Source organism: Oryctolagus cuniculus, chromosome 6 (assembly GCF_051225735.1).
Source record: "Oryctolagus cuniculus isolate XC-2025 breed Fujian yellow rabbit chromosome 6, ASM5122573v1, whole genome shotgun sequence".
In the NCBI taxonomy this organism is placed as follows: domain Eukaryota; kingdom Metazoa; phylum Chordata; class Mammalia; order Lagomorpha; family Leporidae; genus Oryctolagus; species Oryctolagus cuniculus.
This window is the reverse complement of record NC_142872.1, coordinates 77,874,724-77,895,832: the sequence shown is the minus strand read 5'-3', so window position 1 is coordinate 77,895,832 and position 21,109 is coordinate 77,874,724. Positions and strand designations below refer to the sequence as shown.

The 21,109-nt window shown below is 37.5% G+C and overlaps 1 protein-coding gene across 5 annotated transcripts in view; it reads left to right on the top strand.

Annotated features, from left to right (window-relative positions):
* RB1CC1 (RB1 inducible coiled-coil 1) overlaps nt 1-20,817 on the top strand; it is a 102,623-nt gene extending 81,806 nt beyond the window's left edge. Inside the window, exons 17-24 of one of the 5 annotated variants that reach the window (XM_051843730.3) lie at nt 1,403-1,511; nt 1,618-1,858; nt 8,898-8,952; nt 10,740-10,787; nt 12,557-12,615; nt 14,610-14,737; nt 18,148-18,218; nt 19,313-20,817. In XM_051843730.3, the coding sequence (XP_051699690.1) occupies nt 1,403-1,511; nt 1,618-1,858; nt 8,898-8,952; nt 10,740-10,787; nt 12,557-12,615; nt 14,610-14,737; nt 18,148-18,218; nt 19,313-19,390 (789 nt within the window). In that variant the 3' untranslated portion in view covers nt 19,391-20,817. Of the gene's footprint in view, nt 1-1,402; nt 1,512-1,617; nt 1,859-8,897; nt 8,953-10,739; nt 10,788-12,556; nt 12,616-13,652; nt 13,788-14,609; nt 14,747-18,123; nt 18,219-19,312 lie in introns of those variants that run through there. The other 4 variants (XM_051843729.3, XM_051843732.2, XM_051843731.2 and 1 more) reach the window with 4 other exon arrangements.
* The last annotated feature ends 292 nt before the right edge of the window (nt 20,818-21,109 follow it).

Here is a 21,109-nt window from a genome sequence, read left to right as displayed (position 1 = left end):
ATTTTATGTATAGAGATAATATGAGGATACTTCAAGAAGTTCACTAAAAGTTTCTGATAGAAAAAACTGCTTATGTTTCAATATTTAGAAATTTATTTATTTGGAAGCCACAGTGACAGAAAGTGGGGAGATAGATATCTTTCATGCACGGGTTCACTTCTTGCTTGGGTCAGGAACCAAGAACCAGGAAGTCTGTTAAGGTCTTCCATGTGTGTAGCAGGAACCCAAGTACTTGCCATCCTCTGCTGTCTCACAAGGAAAACAGGATGCTAGATCATGAGTTATGCAACCAGGACTTGGACCCAGGGTTCACGCATGGGATTTTGGCATCCCAAGCAGCTACTTGTGTCACAATCCAATTCCTCTATTAATTTTTTTTTTTTTTCAAAAAATGTCATTCTTTCCTGTTAATTCTCCCAATTGTCAGCATTACTGTCATTGATCAAGAGACCATAGAACAGTGAGAGAGAGAGAGACAGAGATAAAGGCCTTCCTTTTTCTGTTGGTTCACCCTCCAGTGGCCACCGCAGCCGGCGCACCGTGCTGATCCGAAGGCAGGAGCCAGATGCTTCTCCTGGTCTCCCATGGGGTGCAGGGCCTAAGCACCTGGGCCATCCTCCACTGCACTCCCTGGCCACAGGAGAGAGCTGGCCTGGAAGAGGGGCAACCAGGACAAAATCCGGAGCCCCGACCAGGACTAGAACCTGGTGTGCCGGCGCCACAAGGCGGAGGATTAGCCTGTTGAGCCATGGTGCCGGCCTGACCATGGAACTCTTAAGTTTTTGAAATTAAAAAAGCTGAGCAAATGGGAAGAGTCAATTTAGATAATTTCATCATTCTTCCCACTATCTTTACATGTCAGCAGTTTTCTCATGAGATCTGTGCACATACATAGATGTGTTTCTTGGTAAGAGCATTTAACAGTTGGGTAATAACAAGTCAAACCAATACAAATCAGATCTAGTGACCATTGCAAATAGCCAGATGTGAGAAACAGGATAGAGTAACCTGTAAATTGTAAAGTGATAATCAAGATTTAGCTAAAGAACAAATGAAGAATTTTGAGACAAGAAGATCACTCAAAGAGAAAGGCAGGTATCTAACAGCAGTCTTCAGGTTGTTGATCATTTCACTTGTTTATCTCAAAATGATTGCTAGTGCTTTTCCTCTGACAATAAATACATGGGTAATAATGAGAATTTATTTTCTAGATACTATATTGAAATGAAAGAAAATGCAATCTTTAGCATTTATATAGCATTTTTATTTAAAATAAACATTCATGACTCACATTTTCTACATGTGTAACTGTACCACAGAAAAGAATATTTGCAAGTTTATTTTCCCAGCCTTCTCTGTTAAATGTAGGCATAAAATTAAAATAATTATTCTGTTGTTCCAGACCAATTTTAACACTGTTTTAACAAGAGAGAAAATGAGAAAAGAAAACATAATAAATGATCTTAGTGATAAGTTGAAAAGTACAATGCAACAACAAGAACGGGACAAAGGTTAGTACTGTTTGTGATGTCTCTTTAGCTCCTTTTTTAAAGTGGAAAAAATTATGCATTTGGTTTTTCCATTTTGTATGCTTATTTCAGTTTGGTGATCTTTCAGATTTGATAGAGTCACTTTCTGAAGATCGAGCTCGATTGCTTGAGGAAAAGAAAAAACTTGAAGAAGAAGTCAGTAAGTTGAGAAGCAGCAGTTTTGTTCCTTCACCATATGTAGCTGCAGCCCCAGAACTCTATGGAGCTTGTGCACCTGAAGTCCCAGGTGAAATAGATAGACCTGCCCTGGAAACAGCAGAAGAAGGAAGAGTGGATTCAGCAATGGAGACAAGCATGATGTCTGTACAGTAAGTTTGCCAGTCTTCGACTGTGTTATGTAAGATATTTATTTATTTATTTATTTTCAGCATTTTATTTAAGGCATACAGATTTTATGTATTTCATATAACATATTGAGAAACATAGAATTCCCACCGTACCCTTCTTCTTGCCCACATGTCCACCCTTCTGCCTCCTCTATCTACTATTATCACTCTTAATTAAAAAAAAAAAAAAATTTTACTTGAGAGGTTGAGTTACAGAGGGAGAGACAACAAGAACGGTCTTCCTTTTCCTGGTTCACTCCCTAAATGGCCACAACAGCTAGAGCTGGGCTGATCCAAAGCCAGGAGCTGGAAGTTTCTTCTGGGTCTCCACTCAGGTGCAGGGTCCCAAGTGCTTCGGCCATATTTTGCTGCTTTCCCAAGCCATACCAGAGAGCTGGACTGAAAGAGGAGCAGCTGGGACTAGAACCAGTGCCCATATGGGATGCCAGCACCACAGGTGGAGGATCAACCTACCATGCCACAGCACCGGACCCCCAACTCTTAGTTTTCATAAAGATCTGTTTTCACTTTACTTTATACTCATAAGATTAACCCTACACACTAAATAGAGTTCAGCTAATAGTAGGAGGAAAAAACACTGTTCCTCAACAATAGAAACAAGGGCTGTAAACAACCATCGGATCTCAAATGTCAGTTTCACATGTATACATCTCCTTTTATGTACTCTCTCAGTTACCACAGATCAGGAGAAATTATGGTATTTGTCTTTTTGGAACTGGCTTATTTCACTAAGTATGATGTTTTCCAGATTCACCCATTTTGTTGCAAATGACAGTATTTTTTTTTACTGCTGTGTAATATTCCATAGTGTATATATGTGTGTGTGTGTGTGTGTGTGTGTGTGTGTATATGTATACACACACATAACCATAATCCTCTGGCATGTTTCTAGCTCTACCATTAGGGGTAAGTCCAAGTGAGTGTGTGCCAAACTGTACATCTCCTCTCTCTCTTATTCCCACTCTTATTTTTAACTGATCAAATTTTAATTTGGTTTGAACACCATAGAATAATTCTATGTTAAGTAAAGAGTTCAACTGATGGTATTAAGTAGAAAAAGAAAATACTGAAAAGAATAAAATAGTAAGCTGTTCCTCAACAGGACAAGGGCTGATCAAGTCATTGTTTCTCATAGTGTCAGTTTCACATCTGCAGGTTTCCTTTTAGGTACTCAGTTAGTTGTCACATACAAGGGAGAACATGGGCCATTTGTCCCTTTGGGATTGGCTTATTTCACTCAACATGATGTTTTCCAGATTCCTCCATTTAGTTGCAAATGACTGGATTTCATTTCTTTTTACAGCTATGTAGTAATACATAGAGTATGTATCCCATAGTTTCTTTATCCAGTCTTCTGTTGATGGGCATTTAAGTTGATTCCATGTCTTAGCTATTGTGAATTGAGCTGCAGTAAACATGGAGGTGCAGATAGCTCTTTGATTTGCCAATATAATTTCCCTTGGGTAACTTCCAAGGAGTTGGATGGCTGGGTTGTATGGTAGGGCTATATTCAGGTTTCTGAGGAATCTCCAAACTGCCTTCCATAGTGGCTTTACCAGTTTGCATTCCCGCCAACAGTGGATTAATGTGCCTTTTTTCCCACATCATCTCCAGCATCTGTTGTTTGTTGATTGCTGTATGAAAGCCATTCTAACTGGGGTGAGGTGAAACCTCATTGTGGTTTTGATTTGCATATCCCTGATGGCTAGTGATCATGAACGTTTTTTCATGTCTGTTGGCCATTTGGATTTCCTCTTGAAAAATGTCTATTTAAGTGCTTTGCCCATCTCTTGAGTGGGTTGTTTGTTGTTTTGGAGTTTCTTGATCTCTTTGTAGATTCTGGTTATTAATCCTTTATCAGTTGCATAATTTTCAAATAATTTCTCCCATTCTTTCAGTTGCCTCTTCACTTTCCTGACTCTTTGTTTTACAGTACAGAAATTTCTCAATTTGATGTATCCTTATCCCAGTTGTTAATTTTGGCTTTGGCTGCCTGTGCCTCTGGGGTCTTTTCTAAGAAGTCTTTGCCTGTGCCATTATCTCGCAGGTTTTCTCCAATAATTTGATGGTGTTGGGTTGTAGATTTAGATATTTAATCCATGTTGTGTGGATTTTTGTGTAACATGTAAGATAGGAATCTTGCTTCATACTTCTGCATGTGGAAATTGAGTTTTCCCAGCACCATTCGTTGAATAGACTGTCCTTGCTCCAGGAATTGATTTTAGCTCCTTGATCAAATGTAAGTTGGTTGTAGATGTGTGGATTGAATTCTGGTGTTTCTATTCCATTCCACTGGCATGTCGACTGTTTTTCTACCAGTATCATGCTGTTTTGATTATAACTGCCCTGTAGTATGTCTTGAAATCTGGTGTTGTGATGCCTCCAACTCTGTTTTTTTTGTATGTATAAGATTGCTTTAGCTATTTGAATTATCCTGTGCCTCCATATGAATTTAAGCATCATTTTTTTTCTAGATCTTATAAGAATGTTTTTGGTATTTTGATTGGTATTGCCTTGAATCTGTAAATTGCTTTTATAAGAATGGACATTTTGATGATACTGATTCTTCTAATCCATGAACATGGAATATTTTTTCATTTTTTTGGTATCTTCTTCTGTTTCTTTCTTTAATGTTTTGTAATTCTCATCATAGAGATCTTTGACATCCTTGATTAAATTTATCCCAAGGTATTTGATTTTTCTTTTGTAGCTATTGTGAATGAGATTGGTCTCGGAAGTTTTTTCTGAACCATGGCGTTGTCTGTGTATACAAAAGGTGCCGATTTTTGTGTATTGATTTTATATCCAGCTACTTTACCAAGCTCTTCTATGAGTTCCAATAGTCTCTTAATGGAGTTCTTTGGTCCCTTTACATAAAGAATCATGTCATCTGCAAATAGGGATAGTCTGACTTCTTCCTTACCAATTTGTATCCCTTTGATTTCTTTTTGTTGCCTAATGGCTGTCTCTGGCTAAAACTTCCAGAACTATATTGAATAGCAATGGTGAGTGTGGGCCTCCCTGTCTGGTGCCAAATTTCAGTGGGAATGCTTCCAACTTTTCCCCATTCAATATGATGCTGGCTGTGGGTTTGTCTTAAATTGCCTTGATTGTGTTGAGGAATATTCTTTCTATACCCAATTTGTTTAGAGTTTTCATCATGAAAGGGTGTTATATTTTATCAAATGCTTTCTCTGCCTCTGTTGAGATAATCACATGGTTTTTCTTCAACAGTTTGTTAATGTGGTGTATCACATTTAATGATTTGCGAATGTTGAGCCACTCTTGCCTACCAGGGATAAATCCTACTTGGTCTGGGTGGATGATCTTTCTGATGTGTTGTTGGATTCCATTGGCTAGAATTTTGTTGAGGATTTTTGTGTCCATATTCATCAGGGAAATTGGTCTGTAATTCTCTTTGTTGCATCCTTTTCAGGTTTAGGAATTAAGGTGATGCTGGGTTCATAGAAAGAATTTGGGAGGATTCCCTCTCTTTCAGTTGTTTTGGATAGTTTAAGAAGAGTTGGAGTTAGTTCTTTAAATGACTGATAGAATTCAGCAGTGAATCCGTCCATTCCTGGGCTTTTCTTTGTTGGGAGGGCCTTTAATACGGATTCATTTTCTGTCTCAGTTATGGGTCTGTTTAGGTTTTCTATGTCTTTGTGGCTCAGTTTAGGTTGGTTATATGTGTCCAGGAATCTATTCATTTCCTCTAGGTTTCCCAGTTTGTTGGCATATACCTCTTTGAAGTAATTTCTGGTAATTCTTTTTATTTTTTTAGTGTCGTCACATTTCCCTTTTCATCTCTAGTTTCATTGATTTGGGTCTAATTTTTTTGGTTAGTTGGCCCAATGGTATGTCTGTTTTGTTTGTATACCCTAAAGCTCTGAAGAAATTACATATTATAGTCTTTAGAGCTCATATATCTTGTAAATTGTGCTATTTTAATTCTTTATGTTAAGGAATTGTGAGAAATAATTTTAATGTAACAGGTTAATCATTTTGTTGTTTTCATACTGCATCTAATATGTGCACCAAAACTTACCTGGACTGCCATAATATCACTGTAATAGAGTTGGAATGTTCTCATTTACAAGGGCCTGTTTAAGTTTTGCCGTCCATTACTTAGGAGGTCATGGAGTTTCTGTAGTAATCAATATATTTATTTTGGTGGGGGAATAGCAATAGGCTGTTTCTGAAGTACAAAATTGATGTAGATTTCTCTAGTTTGGAGAAAAATACTACAGCTTTGTTACCTTTAGACTTGCAGAGGTTTAGGGCTTAAGAGTTGATGTTAAGGGCCTGGTGCTGTGGTGTAGCAGGTAAAGCCACCTTCTGCAGTGCCAACATCCCATATGGGCACCAGTTCAAGTCCTGGCTGCTCCACTTCCAATCAAGCTCTCTGCTATGGCCTGAGAAAGCAGTACAAGATGGCCCAAGTGCTTGGGCCCCTGCACCCATGAAGTTAGAGGGAATTTCAGAACTGGAGAGGGCTCCTGTTCCTCAGTTCACCAAAATAGTTATTTACTTATAGATGCTTTGAAGTGTGACTGTGATCCACTCTAATGAATCAGAAATGGATTAAAAGGAGAATGAGTACTTTCAGACACAAAATCAGAGTATGAAACTCTTAAGTCATAGGAAACAATGAAGTTAAATAAGGCTTTAAAGAAATAGAGCAATGCAGTTATAATCTTAGAAAATAGTTTTGCAACTCAAGTATGTATCAAATCACAGAGTAAGTCTCAGAATTCTAAAAATTTATATTAACTAAAATAAGGAATCAATACATCTGGTATTGATCAATACATCAATACATTCTGATTTCATATCAGAAAATAAATTATTCAGTTATTCAGAACATACTGAATACCTTCTCAAGGAAAAGAGTAGTTCAAATCTATTGCTAGTTTACAGAGTTTTTTTTATTTTTAAAGATAAAGATCTTCCATCCACTACTAGTACACTTCCCCAAATGGCTGTGACAGCTGGAGCTAGGCTGAATTAAAGCCAGGAACCTGGAGCTTCTTCCAGGTCTCCCATGTAGGTGCAATTTCTCAAGTACTTGAGCCATCTTTTACTGCTTTTCCAGACAAATTATCAGAGAGCTGGATCGGAAGTGGAGCAGCCAGGACTTGAGCTGGAGCCCATGTGAGATGCAGGCGCTGCGGACGGCAGCTATTCTGCTATGCCACAGCACCGTCCCCACAGATATTTTTTTTTTTTAAAGTTATATTTAATTAAGAACCGTCACTTTATCAATTGACAGATCTACTACTACTGAGATGATTACATAATTCTTTCCAAGTAATCAGTGAATATGATTACATAAGGAGATTTTCTATCTAGCCTTTACTTTTCATTACTCAAATACTTCATTAGAAGTCATGACAACTATGTCATATTCAAACTGCATGGAATTTAACAAGATAAAATTGTCAGTATGATTCTTTTCATCTATAATTTACAAGTATTATTAACTTAACATCTTATAAACATAAAAATCAGATTTGTGGTTATGTTCTGCTTCAATCCACATATTTGTATTTTGTATTTATTTGAATATTCACTAAACAGACTTTCTACATTGTAACTCATTTACTATCATTAATTCATTTTCAAATAAATGCAAAATATACTTCTAGTACACTACTTGGCATATACATGGGATACCCAGAGGGAGTTCCATGTTCCTGGCTTCAGCCTGGCCTCCCTGGCCATTGTGGCCCTTTGTCAAGTGAATCAGAGAATGGTTCTCTTTTCTGTATCACCAGTGGCAAGACTTAAGTGCTTGGGTCATCTTCAGTTGCCTTCCCAGGCACATTAGCAAGAAGATAGATTGGAATCAGAACAGCCAGGACTCAACTTCCAGGAGCTGGGAGCTTTGTCTGGGTATCCCACATGGGTACAGGAGCCCAAGGACTTGAACCATCTTCCACTGCTTTCCCAAGCACATTAGCAAGGAGCTGGATTGGAATTGGAGTAGTTGCCACTTGCACTGGTGCCCACATCTGAGGTAGGTGTCATGGGCCCACTATATCACAATGTACTCCTCACAACTGCCTCCTGTTGCAGAAAAGGACAAGCTAATCATGAAATTAATATGGAATACTAAGGGACCCAGAATTGCCAAAACATCTTAAAGAAAAAAGTTGCCAGGCTTTAAAAATTTGTAAACTAAAGTAATAAGCCATGATGGTAGTGGCCTGACATATATATCAATGGAATAGATTTGTGATTTCAGAAATTAATTCCTACATTACAGTCCAAGATACAAGACATCTTAATACAGGAAATCATTGCCTTTCAACAAATGGTGCTGGGACAGCTGGATATCCACATGCAAAAGGGTGAAATTGGTCCCTTTCCTCCCCATGTACAATAACTTACAATAGATCATAGACTTAAATATAAAAATTAATATTATAAACCTCTCACAGGAGTAAGTCTTCATTACTTTGTATTAGGCAGAACCTCTTCCTTGAAGAATTAACATGGTACAAAAAAATTGGGGAAATTATACCTATAGAAGAATTTTAAAACCTTAGCAATATTTTCCCTTCTTTTTAATTTTTGAATTTTTTCACTTTTGTAGTTATGCTTTGGGTGTTTTACTATAATGGACAAGAGCACATGTGGGATAGTGACTGCATTACAGTCATTTAGTAAGTCTGTTGATGTTCTTAGTAACATAGGTTCACTCATTCAGATTAAGAAGAATGGTTCTTAAGCCTTGCAAAAAAATGTGAAATTTAAAGAGATTAGCCCAACATAACTGTATACACAAAGTTTTGGTTATAATTTCAAAAGATTTATTGACCAAAGTCTTGGTACAATAAGTAAACAATACTAGAATGTGTCCTAATTTTAAATAAGCTGGTTTAAAAATTAGTACAAATTATAAATTTGTTATAACGTGTAGATTTACATCTCTAAATTCTTAATTGAAAAATATAAAGTTCAGAATTTCAAAAAGCTAAAATCATTCTCTCACTTTTAGAGAAAATATCCATACACTATCTGAAGAAAAACAGAGGATAATGCTGTTAGAACGTGTAAGTACATTCTCTTCTTAAAATGCCATTTGTAATATGTTCACTTCTGATATGCAATTGTGGAAACTGATTTTCAAAACATATAATGTACTGTCTTTGTTAATGTTTTGAGAAGTCATATCATTTGCATTCCTAGTGGCTAAACAGTAGGCAGTGGTATTTCAAGACTCTTATTTGTTCTTATTAGAGTTCAGTAAAATTATACATGTGAATTTTATACATTTCAGAAAGAAATTATTAAGTATTTTATTTTGGAAATGGACAAAAATATAATGAAAAAAGGAATTATGTGATTTTTTTTTAAGTTACGTTTTTAGTAAAGTTTAATTGAAAGGAGCAGAAGAAAACTGACCATAAAAGGTTTCTCTGTAATTGTGTATAAAATTGTACATGTTTGGCAAATCTTTATTCATAGACTTGTTTTTTTACTTTAAGATTTTTGGCATTATCTTTCTACAAGCTTAATTTTATGATAAAAATCCAGTCAAAATAGCACAACTTGTTCAAATACAGAATTATTATATTGTTTTGGTTTTTTTATTTGAAAAGCTATGGGGCAGAGTACAGGGAAGAGAGAGAGAGAGAGAGAGAGAATGAATCTTCCATCCATTTGCTAGTTCACTCACCAGATGCCAGCAGCAGCCTCTTCTGGGTCAGGCTGAAGCCAGGAGTCTGCACTCAGTCTGGATCTCAAATTGCTTGAGTGGCAGGATCCCAACTACCTGAAGCATCACCTGCTGCCTGCCAGGGTGCAGGCTAACAGGAAGCTGGAATCAGAAGCACAGTTGAAAATCAAACCCAGGCATTTCCATATGACATGGAATCTTTACCATGGTTCCAGATGCACACCCCTATTCTTTTGTGGTTACCCACCTCAGGATCAACTGAGATGACTGTTTAAATTCAGATTCCTCCTCTTAGATGAGACCTATTAGTTTATGGAGGAAGATCTTGGGTGTTTACTGCATATTAGCAAGTTGTATTGATGTTTCAGGTGCATATTAAAGCTTGATAATCCTTACGTAGAAACCTCAAAAAAACTACCTTGTTCTCATTAAGCCAGTAAATAATTAAAACAGTTGCAAAAGATATATAAAAATGGTATCCTCATTAACCTTCCATACCTGAACATTAGTTTGAACACAGAAACTTTTTTAAAAAAAATTTATTCATTTATTTATTTGGAAGAGTGATAGAGATCTTGCACTCGCTGTTCTCTTTTGAAATACCCACAGCATCCAGGACTGGGCCAGGCTGAAGCAGGGAGCACAGAATTCAATCCAAGTCTCCTCCAAAGATTGCAGGGATCCAAGTACCTGTTCCTCCCAGAGTACACAGTAGCAGGAATCTGGAATCAAAGGTGGAACCAGGATAGGAACATTTTTTTTTTTTTTTAAGATTGATTTATTTATATGAAGGGCAGAGAGAGATAAGGAGAAGGGGGGAGAAGGGAGGGAGGGGGGATATCTTCCATCCACTAGTTCACTCACCCAATGACTGCAGTGGCCAGGTCTGGGCCAGGCTGAGGCCAGGAGCTTCTCCCAATCTTCCACATGAGTGTAGGGGCCCAAGCACTTGGGTCATCTTCTGCTGCTTTCCCAGGTGCGTTAGCAGGGAGTTGGATCAGAAGTGGAGCACCAATATGGAATGCTGGCACTGCAGGTGGTGGCTTAACCTTCTATACCACAGCGCTGGCCCCAGGATAGAAACTGTTTGAGAGTTGTTCTATTTGGATTTATTTGAGTGGGCACAAAGATAAACCATAGGACTGTTCTTTCTACTTGCAGACACTGCAGTTAAAGGAAGAAGAAAATAAGCGGTTAAATCAAAGACTGGTAAGTTTTTCCCTGATGAACTTGACATTTTAAAATTATTCATTAGGATGATTGACCATCTGAAGAAAGGGCACTTTGATTAATTTATTTCAAGTGTTTTGTTGAGCTATTTTGTTGTTAATGACTTGATTCTTGGTGTTCAAGTTAGGTCAGAGTTAGTCACCTGTGACTATTGATTCAATCCTTTTCTTATTTTGGATATAAAAATGTCTCAGTGAATTTTAAGATTCTAAATGAACTACCATATTAAGACACTTTTAGAAACAATGAGAAGTATTCATGCCATATTCTCTGATTCTAATAAGACTTATTTCTCAGGGTTCCATAATTAAATGCTTTTGTGATCTTAGTTATTATTAAGTCACTGAATGGATTAAAAATTAGAGCTGTGCTTCATAAGCTTCCTAAAAGGCTAACATGGTCATTCCCAGTGGTGTGTGTAATTCTAATACATCACGTCCTTTCATCAGTCTTTTCTTTATTAAAATGAAGGTATCTGATCAAAGACCCTCTGATAATTTTCTGAGTTGCCTTGGGCTTACTTTAACCTGTAACTTCACCCAGTTGTAGCAGTAGCCCATTTTATAGTGAATCAATATTTCAATATAGCAGGTACTTTCTTTTTTTGTCCAGTTCTAAAAACTTTCATTTATAATGCCCTTGAAACAGTTTAATTATTATTGGAAACTTTTCAACTTACTTTTAGAATTAATTATTTTTTTAAGATTTATTTATTTGAAAGGCAAAGTTACATAGACATTCCATCTACTGGTTCATTCCCCAAATGGCTGCAACAGCAGGGGCTGTGCCAGGTGGGAGCCAAGAGCCCAGTGCTCCATCTGAATCTGCCATGTAAGTAGCAGTGGCCAAGTACTTGGGCCCTCAACCACAGCCTTCCCAGGCATATTAGAAGGGAGCCATACTGGGGCTGGTGTTGTGGTGTAGCAGGTAAAGCCTCTGCCTGTGGTGCCAGCATCCCATATGGGCCCCATTTCAAATCCTGGCTACTTCACTTCCCATCCAGCTCCCTGGAAATGCACCTGGGAAAGCAGTGGAAGATGGCCCAAGTGCTTGGGCCCCTCAGCCATGTGGGAGACACAGAAGAAGTGTCTGGCTCCTGGTTTCGGATCCGCCCAGCTCTGGCTGTTTAGGCCATTTGGGGAGTGAACCAGAGAATGGAAGACCTCTCTTTCTATCCCTCTGTCTTTATCTCTGACTCTCTCTCTCTCTAACTCTGCCTCTCAAATAAATAATTTTTTAAAAGGAGCTGGATCATAAGTGGACCAAGCAGGACTTGAACTTGTACTTACATGGGATGCTGGCATTGCAGGCAGTGACTTAACCCACTGCACCATGTTGCCAGTCCCTCAGACTTGATTTTTAAAAAATAATCCCTTTTGTTGTTCTTGCTGTATTTGTCAAAGAAAAGGTTTTAAAACTGATATGCTATAGTTTTCAAACTGTTTTTAAAATTTTTCAATCTGTTTTTCTATATTTTAAGATTAAATAACATGTGATTCTAAAATCAGTTTTTAATCTAACTTATCTAAAATAACTGAAAGTGTAGGTGCATTTATTTAATGAAACTGATTGTTTCAAAAAATTATATTAATGAACATAAGTTCTACATTTTAGGTTTGTGTGCTTGAAAGGAGAGACACAGACTTGAAGATAGAATAGCCCATTTAAACAAATTTTTACACTAAATATACAGTAAATATATTTGGTGCTATAATATTCTGAAATGTTCATGAAGTTCTTTTTTTTAGATGTCTCAGAGTATGTCTTCTGTATCTTCAAGGCATTCTGAAAAGATAGCTATAAGAGAGTAAGTATTTTTAGTTTTGGTTTTTGTTTGGTGGACAAAAATTTGGTGACTTGAATTATTACTTAATGAAAATCTAATAATCATTCCATTGCAGTCAGTGAGTAGCGGAATGTTTTGCTGCAGTAACAGTTTTCTGTTGACACACAAAATTTTTCTCATTTGTTATCCTGGAAACATTAGAATTGCGTTCCAACACTTTACTTCTCTAGCTTTATCCTTATCATATATTTCCTTTAGGCCTTTTTAATTCTAGTTTTCAGCTGGTGCCACTTTTTTAGAATCCCACCTATTTGTTTAGTCTTTTTCATTTTAGATTTGAAAGTCTTATTTCTTTTTAATTTGTCAGATGTCCTCATTTCTGTTACTCAGCTTTCATTTGTACAAGTTCAAAAAACATGAAGTGTATCATTTGATCCAATTGAATTTACTGCACTGAATTTATTCCGTAGTGATAGTTTTTCTTTGGCTTGGGTTATTTGAAAGGTGCTCTAGAATAAAACAAAAACTTTATTAGCAACTCATGAATAGTGATCAGTCTTTACCTGACAGGAAGGATGCAAAAATTACTGAAGTATATAAGTAATAGATACACTTTATTTTAAATACCTTTATTTTATTTATGATAGGTGTGTTTGCAGAAGTTTTGATTATCAGATATCAGTGGTTTTGACCTTTCACGTCTCACTAGAATTTTGTCTTTGAATGTTTTTAAAGGGTTGACGGTATCCGTCAGAACCAGCTGTATGTCAGATCAGAATGGGCAGGGAGGGATTCATTCATGATTTTTTAAAGATTACACAGAGATGAGGTGTTTTTTTTTTTTTTTTTTTTTTTTTTTTTTTTTTTAGATTTGTTTATGTAAGAGGCAGAGTTAGAGAGAGGGAGAGAGAGAAATCTTGCATGTGCCAGTTCATTCCCCAAATGGCTGCACAGTCAGAGCTAGGCCAATCCAAAGCCAGGCGCCAGGAGCTTCTTTCGGGTCTCCAAAGTGGGTGCAGGGGTACAAGCACTTGGGCCATCTTCTGCTGCTCTTCCAGGCCATTAGCAGAGAGCTGGATTGGAAGAGGAGCAGCTGGGACATGAACTGTTGCCCATATGGGACGCTGGTGCTGCAGGCAGAGGCTTAGCCTACTATACCACAGTGCCAGCCCTGAGAAAGATGAGTTTTTAAATTTTTTTTACTTTTAACATGTTAGTATGTTTACCTAAAACTGCCTGCCACATCATTAGGCTACTAGTAAGCATTTTTACGATTGTCCATTAATGAATGAAAAGCTAGTTTCCTCTAAAGACTGCAAAGCTGATTTTGAGAACCTGTTTCATTAAATCATCTTGACAACCAGGAAATCTGAGATGAGTTTTTGACGGCCTGTTGAAGTTTTGAGCAACAGTTCTGAAAAGGTTCTAAAAAGTAATACGTAAGCTTGCAAGCAGTTGTATCCTCTCTTTTTTCTTTGTTCCCTTCCTTCAGACCCATACCCAAATATTACAAGTGTAATAACCATTTGTTTAAACCCATGTAAGCACATGGTCCTAGCTTAGTTGTTTTTTTCAGCAACACTTTGCCTGGAAAGTGGAGTAGCAGAATCTAACACTGTCTTTGCTACTGTAACTGTAAATAAGATCTCTCTGAATTTGTTTCTTTGTATAAAATGAAAGATTTGAACAAAAACGGATAGATAAACTGTAAAGGTGTTGTTACTAAAGCTCATATGAGCAGTTTTTTTCCTCTTTGTAAATTTAGATAGTGGAAGCACAATTTAGGAAACGTGTGATCTTTGACAATTGCTGATATCATCTTTTTAATATTTTGTACCTGAGCAGCACTCCTGTTAGGAGCAGTTGAGAATACAAAGATTATCATATGAATGTGAAATTTAATATTGCCTTCCTATTTTAACATACAGTTGAGCAGAATATGTACTTAAGTTTTCAGAGTAGAGTGATTGATTATAGCTCACCCTAGGGTAATAAAATTGTATTCCTTTATCCAGTTTTCAGGTGGGAGATTTGGTACTCATCATCCTAGATGAACGCCACGACAATTATGTTTTGTTTACTGTTAGTCCTACTTTATATTTCCTGCACTCAGAGTCTCTGCCTGCCCTGGATCTCAAACCAGGTGAGGGTGGTAAGTGTCACAACCATGGCTAAAATACTAAGCCTGAAATGGAAAGAATACAAAAAAGATTTTTTTTCCTGTTGTCTAGTTATATTCAAATTAAGTCACTGAGAGGAAACTGTGCCTTATACTTTTTTAAAAAATGAAATCCACATTATCTAGATTATTTTTGTATATTCTATCAACAGTTCCAAATTAGAATGTGGTTCATGCAGTGAGTTAACTGATTAGAAGTGGAATGATGCAAACATCTTTTTTTTTTTTTTTTTTTTTTTTTGACAGGCAGAGTGGACAGTGAGAGAGAGAGACAGAGAGAAAGGTCTTCCTTTGCCGTTGGTTCACCCTCCAATGGCTGCCGCAGCCGGCACGCTACGGCCGGCGCACCGCCCTGATCCGATGGCAGGAGCCAGGTACTTATCCTGGTCTCCCATGGGGTGCAGGGCCCAAGCACTTGGGCCATCCTCCACTGCACTCCCTGGCCACAGCAGAGAGCTGGCCTGGAAGAGGGGCAACCGGGACAGCATCCGGCACCCCGAGCGGAACTAGAACCCCGTGTGCCGGCGCTGCAAGGCAGAGGATTAGCCTAGTGAGTCGTGGTGCTGGCCGCAAACATCTTATACTCCAGCAATTGCAAGAACTGTATTTTCAGAATTCTTAAGTACAACCTGTTTTTCCTAAAGAGTAGATATGATATACCTCGCCTAAATTTATTTATGATAATAAACGTATGTCCTTTTTTATTTTATTTATTTATTTATTTATTTGAAAGGCATAGTTACAGAGAGGCAGAGAGAAAGAGATCCTGCACCCACCGTTTCATTCCCCAAATGGCCGCTATGGAGCTGAGCCAATCCAAAGCCAGGAGCTTCTTCCAGGTCTCCCATGTGGGTGCAGGGGCCCAAGCACTTGGATCATCTTCCACTATTTTCTCAGGCCATAGCAGAGAGCTGAAAGTAGAGAAGTAGAGCAGCCAGGACTTGAATCGGGGCTCACGTGGGATGCCAGCACTGTAGGCAGTGGCTTTACCCGCTATGCCGCAGCGCCGGCCCCAACATGTGTCCTTTTTCTTTGATGTTTCTGTTAGGAGTAACTTATGAACAGAGTCATATCATTTCTTAAAGCAGGCCAGTAAGGGCTATTCCATCACAGCTCCTGGAGGGATATTAGCAGTAATGCTCATAGTTAGAGCAGTCCAGTAACCATAAAAACTAAGATGAGCCTAGTTTTTCCTGCCTTGAAACCAGTGAATTTGATGGGTATTTTTATTTTATTTGTGTGGCTTTTTAAATTCTTCATTTATTTAAACTTTCTTTTTGAAAATAATCTCTTAAGTTTAGAAACATGTTGCAAAAATTAATGTAGTATTGACTTTTTGTCCCTTTTGTATTACCTCTACATGCATGTGTGTCTAAATAGACATAGATGAATGCATACTTTTTTCCCCCTAGAATCATATGAGCGTAAGTTACATCACAGCCCTTCAGTGTGCATTTCCTAAGCCTAGGCAGAGTTCAGTGTTTAAGTCTGGAAAATTTTGTCAACTCCCCTTCCAATGCATTTTACCATTATAAGGCCCTCACAAGTCCTGTAAGAAAGAATTTATTTAAGGATTCTTATTAACCATAAATTACCCAAACCACCCCTCCTGCCCCCCTCTTCCTTTTCAAAATTCCTTTGAGAAATACATAACATTTGGTGCCAATTAAGATCCTGCTACCCCTGTGTTGTTGCAGAGGGTGAGGGGATTACCAGAGTGCCTTTGTGCCTGGGATAGTATGACTCATCATGCTCTGACATAATATGAGTATTTGGTTTTCACTGATTATTTCCAGATGTCATCAATTGGTTATAAAGTGCTATTTTACTCTTCAGAGCCTCCCTCCTTCCTCCCTCTCTCCTCCCTCCCTCCCTCCCTCCCTCCCTCCCTTCCTTCCTTCCTTCCTTAAAAAGATTTATTTTATGTATTTGAAAGGCAGAGTTACAGAGAGGGAGAGATATGGAGAGAGATCTTCCATCCTCTGGTTTTCTTCCCAAAGGGCCACAATGCTAGTGCTGGGCCAGGCCAAAGCCAGGAACTTCATCCCTGTCTCCCACATGGGTGCAGGGGCTCAAACACTTAAGTCATCTAACACTGCTTTCCCCAGGTCCATCAGCATGGAGCTGGATCAGAAGTGGAGCAGCTGGGACTAAAACCAGCTCCCATCTGGGATGGCCAATGTCACAGTTGGAGGCTTAACCCATTACACACAGTGCCGGCCCCCAGAGTATTTTTTACCTCCTACTGTCCAGGGTCTTTTATTTTTCTGTCACATGACAATATGCTTATATAATCAGTTCATTTCTGGTAATTTATTCAGGATAACTTTCATGTATGCCTTGGCAATTTTGTTTTTCTTTGAATGGCGGAGTTACATAGAGACAGATAGACATAGAGATCTTCCATCTGCTGGCTCATTCCCCAGTGGCCAAGACAGGAGCTTAAAATTCTACCCAGTTCTCCCACGTGAGTGGCAGGGACCCAGATACTTCAGCCATTCTCTGCTGCCTCCTCAAGCACATTGGCAGGGAGCTAGATTGGAAGCAGAGCAGTTGGGACTCCAATCAACATACCAGTATGGGATGCTGGCATCACAAGTGGTAGCTTAATCTTCTGTGCTACAGTCTGTGCTCTGGAAAATTGTTTTTAGTGGAATAAAAATCTGTTAGGACTTTTGTTGGGAATCTAAACAGTTTTAGCTAAAAGAGAAGAATTTATTGACTGGATGTTTTAAAAATCATCTTTACTTTTAATTTAAAGGGGAATGAGTATTCATCTTTTAGCTTATATTGCATTGGTTCTGAGAACTAGCCTTCTCATTCTATGTTCTCCAGTATTGTTCCTCTCCCCTTCTCACAAAGCACTGCCCATCTAGAATTTATTTAGTTCTTTACCCTTGTTATTTATTGGGCACCAACTATGTTTACGTTACCTTGCCAGCTATTCTGGTGTGCGTGTGTGCCTTTAAGGACTTGGTTAAAAGTGCTGTCCCTCTAAATCAGTGTTTTGCTTTGATTTTTGTAAATATGTTTTGTCGGCTTTCAGAAACTGAAAAGGTTAACTTTGTTAGCTCTTTCAGTAGATGGCACTGTTGAGTTAGCTTAGAACTTCCAGATATATTTGTTTATGATTTGTACTTACATTACTGGTTTTTCCTGAACTATAATTAGTTCTTTGAAGAAATGATGTGCTCTGTGCATTTAGTTAACAAATAATAAAAACCATGTACTACTGGTGAAAAGCAACATGAATTCAGTTTTATAAATCATTAAGCATTTCAGTGCTCCGTTAGTATGTTTTGACATTAAAATTATTCTCATAAATAATTATAACTGTACTTTCAAAAAAGAAATTTAACAGCTTGATTAATTAGCTTCAGGTGCATCTAGAAGACCCTGGGTACTTGGAAAAGTAATGGAGAAGGAATATTGTCAAGCCAAAAAGGTAAGAACTACATCATGTGATATAGCCTATGAATTGTAAAGAAGATTCTTACACTGCTTTATAGAGAATTTATTCTAGTGCTGTTCTTGGCCTTTAGTTCATTTGGGTTAAAGCTTAAATTTAACCAGAGTTTGAACTAGTAATTTTAATAATTATTTGTTTTTCTTTGGATAGTTTATCAACAATTCATTAACCTATATATAGGAAAACAACTACATAGTTTCTGTTCTTTATTATTAGTGTAACTTCTGTGCAAAAGAAGTATCTTGCATAACTGATGACAAAGGCAAAAGCTATTTGTAGAGTCAGTGTTTTCTATTTTGTACTGTACTTCCCATTGAAAAAAGGTAGTTTCAAGTATTTGGTTTTTTGAAATGGACCTGCTAGTAACATCACCAATATTCCTGAAGAATTGGTGAAACTTACTGAGGTGCCCTCTTTACTCAGTGTGATTTTCAGTTTTATAAAACTCTTTTTTTTTTTTTTTTTTTTTTTTTTGACAGGCAGAGTGGATAGAGAGAGAGACAGAGAGAAAGGTCTTCCTTTTTCTGTTGGTTCACCCTCCAGTGGCCGCCACGGCTGGTGCGCTGCGGCTGGCGCACCGCGCTGATCCGAAGGCAGGAGCCAGGTGCTTCTCCTGGTCTCCCATGGGGTGCAGGGCCCAAGCACTTGGGCCATCCTCCACTGCACTCCCAGGCCACAGCAGAGAGCTGGCCTGGAAGAGCGGCAACCGGGACAGAATCCGGCGCCCCGACCGGAACTAGAACCCAGTGTGCCGGCGCTGCTAGGTGGAGGATTAGCCTAGTGAGCCCAGCTCTGGCCCATAAAACTCTTAATACAAGTTGAAGTATAGTAGTGAGGATTCTTTGATATTTAAAATAGTGACATGGCTCACTTCGTAGACTTGGCCACCAACTTTGGCTTCTATCATTAGTTGTAGTCTCAGTTGGACAGGGACAAATCTTGTGTGGTTTGATAAAGATGCCCATCCATTCCCCCAAATATATTCTGGAAGTGAGTAGTATGATAGGAGGATATCTCTGTAATTTGGTTTAATCAAGTAACACCACGTCCCCCTCTTTCTTTCCTCTTAGGCACAAAATAGATTTAAAGTTCCTTTGGGAACAAAGTTTTACCGAGTGAAAGCTGTGTCGTGGAATAAGAAAGTATAACTTAATGGAAAAAATTAATATATGTACTATGACATTTTGCTGATTTGTCTGGCAGTGCTCATTAATCACTCCAAACACAGCAGGCCATCTTTTTATACAGAAGTCACCTGACAAGATACTTCATTGGTGTACATCATTTCTTTTTAACTGGCTATATTATAGGAACAATAAATTCATCAAAGCCCTTGCCTGAATTACAGTGGTTTTGTTTCTGCCTTTTTTTTTTTTTTTTTTTTTTTTTTTGGAGAGAGAGAAAAAAACCCAGATAACTCTAGACTTGCGGACCAAATTAGTTCATTTTCTCAAAGGGCATCCCCTGTGCATTATGTGGCTGATGATTAGCCATATTAATTGCCTGTCAAATATACATTAGCTTGAACTTAGGTGTGTTAAATGTTAGTTATTATTACCAGCATTTGTCCTTTTGTGAAATCAGTATCGGAATACTTGCACTCATTAACACATTCTTTATAAAATGTGTAAATTCTTCAATACTATTTAAAAAGGAGTGTTATTGCATGCAGATAATCATAATTTTGAGTTTGCCTCTGTAGATGACTAAAACAAATTCTTTCATTTTTTTTTTTAAATGCCCTTTGATATTTCAAACAAAAAACCCTCTAATTTGATTGACTGATTTTAAGATCAGCCATAGTTTATCAGCAATCTTCAAAAGCACTTTCAACAGATCCATCATGTGGGTTCTAAAGGGAAGAGTCTGTGCCGTTGACTGTTTGAAATGCAGCACTCAAACCTTCCCAACATCCTATGACTCTGTTTAGAATAATCAAATTGATGAAATCATATTTCATGGTTGAGTTTCAGAAAAAGATATTCATTGTACATTAACCATTTAGAGGTCATTTAAATAACAAAATATTGTATTGTAAAAGATCTGAACAATTTTAAAACAATAAAGATTTGAACCTGTAAATGTGTGTGCCTTTTAAAGGAGGATACATTTTTAATATATTTGAGTGATTGCTGGGGAGTATGAAGAAATTGTTCTGAATAATATCAAAGAGAAACTTGTTTATTATGGAAATGTTTAACTGTATACCATGTAACAGGGTAAAACAGTGTTGTGTAGAATAGAAATGTGTAAACTAGATATTCAGAGACATTGTCATTGAACAAGGTATTTAAATGGGTTTATTGAATTGGATGAGACTTGTTTCAGTTTTGTTGCTAGCAAATAATAAAGTGATTCAAAAATATTTAATTTCTTCATAATAATAAGTTAAATATTTTTTTAAATATATGTATCTACTAGTACAAAAATGGAATAAACATAGTGTATAGAAAACTGAATTTGACAACATATTAATGAATAAATGAACAAATGATTCCACATGTTTCTATTCAGTCCTTCTATGGCATTTTTATGCAGTGAATATTAAGATAATAAATTACTTTATATAAGCAGATTTGGTTGCTTCCAAATGAATCTTCCATTTAGGCCGTTTTGACTCCATTGCTCCCTCTCAGATTTAATACATGGTCATCGTACCATGGAATTGAAGTGGGTTGTGACACTTGATGTCAAATCTTCATCACATTAATGTTACTCTTTAAAGTTGAATGTTCTCGTAGTTTTTCTTAGGACATATTTTGTATCCATCCTGTCAGTGTTCATGTGCACCTATAAAATCAATTAAAAAACTGAACTACTTTCTTAGTTAAAAAGAGAAATGAAACTTGAAACTTTCCACTCATCAA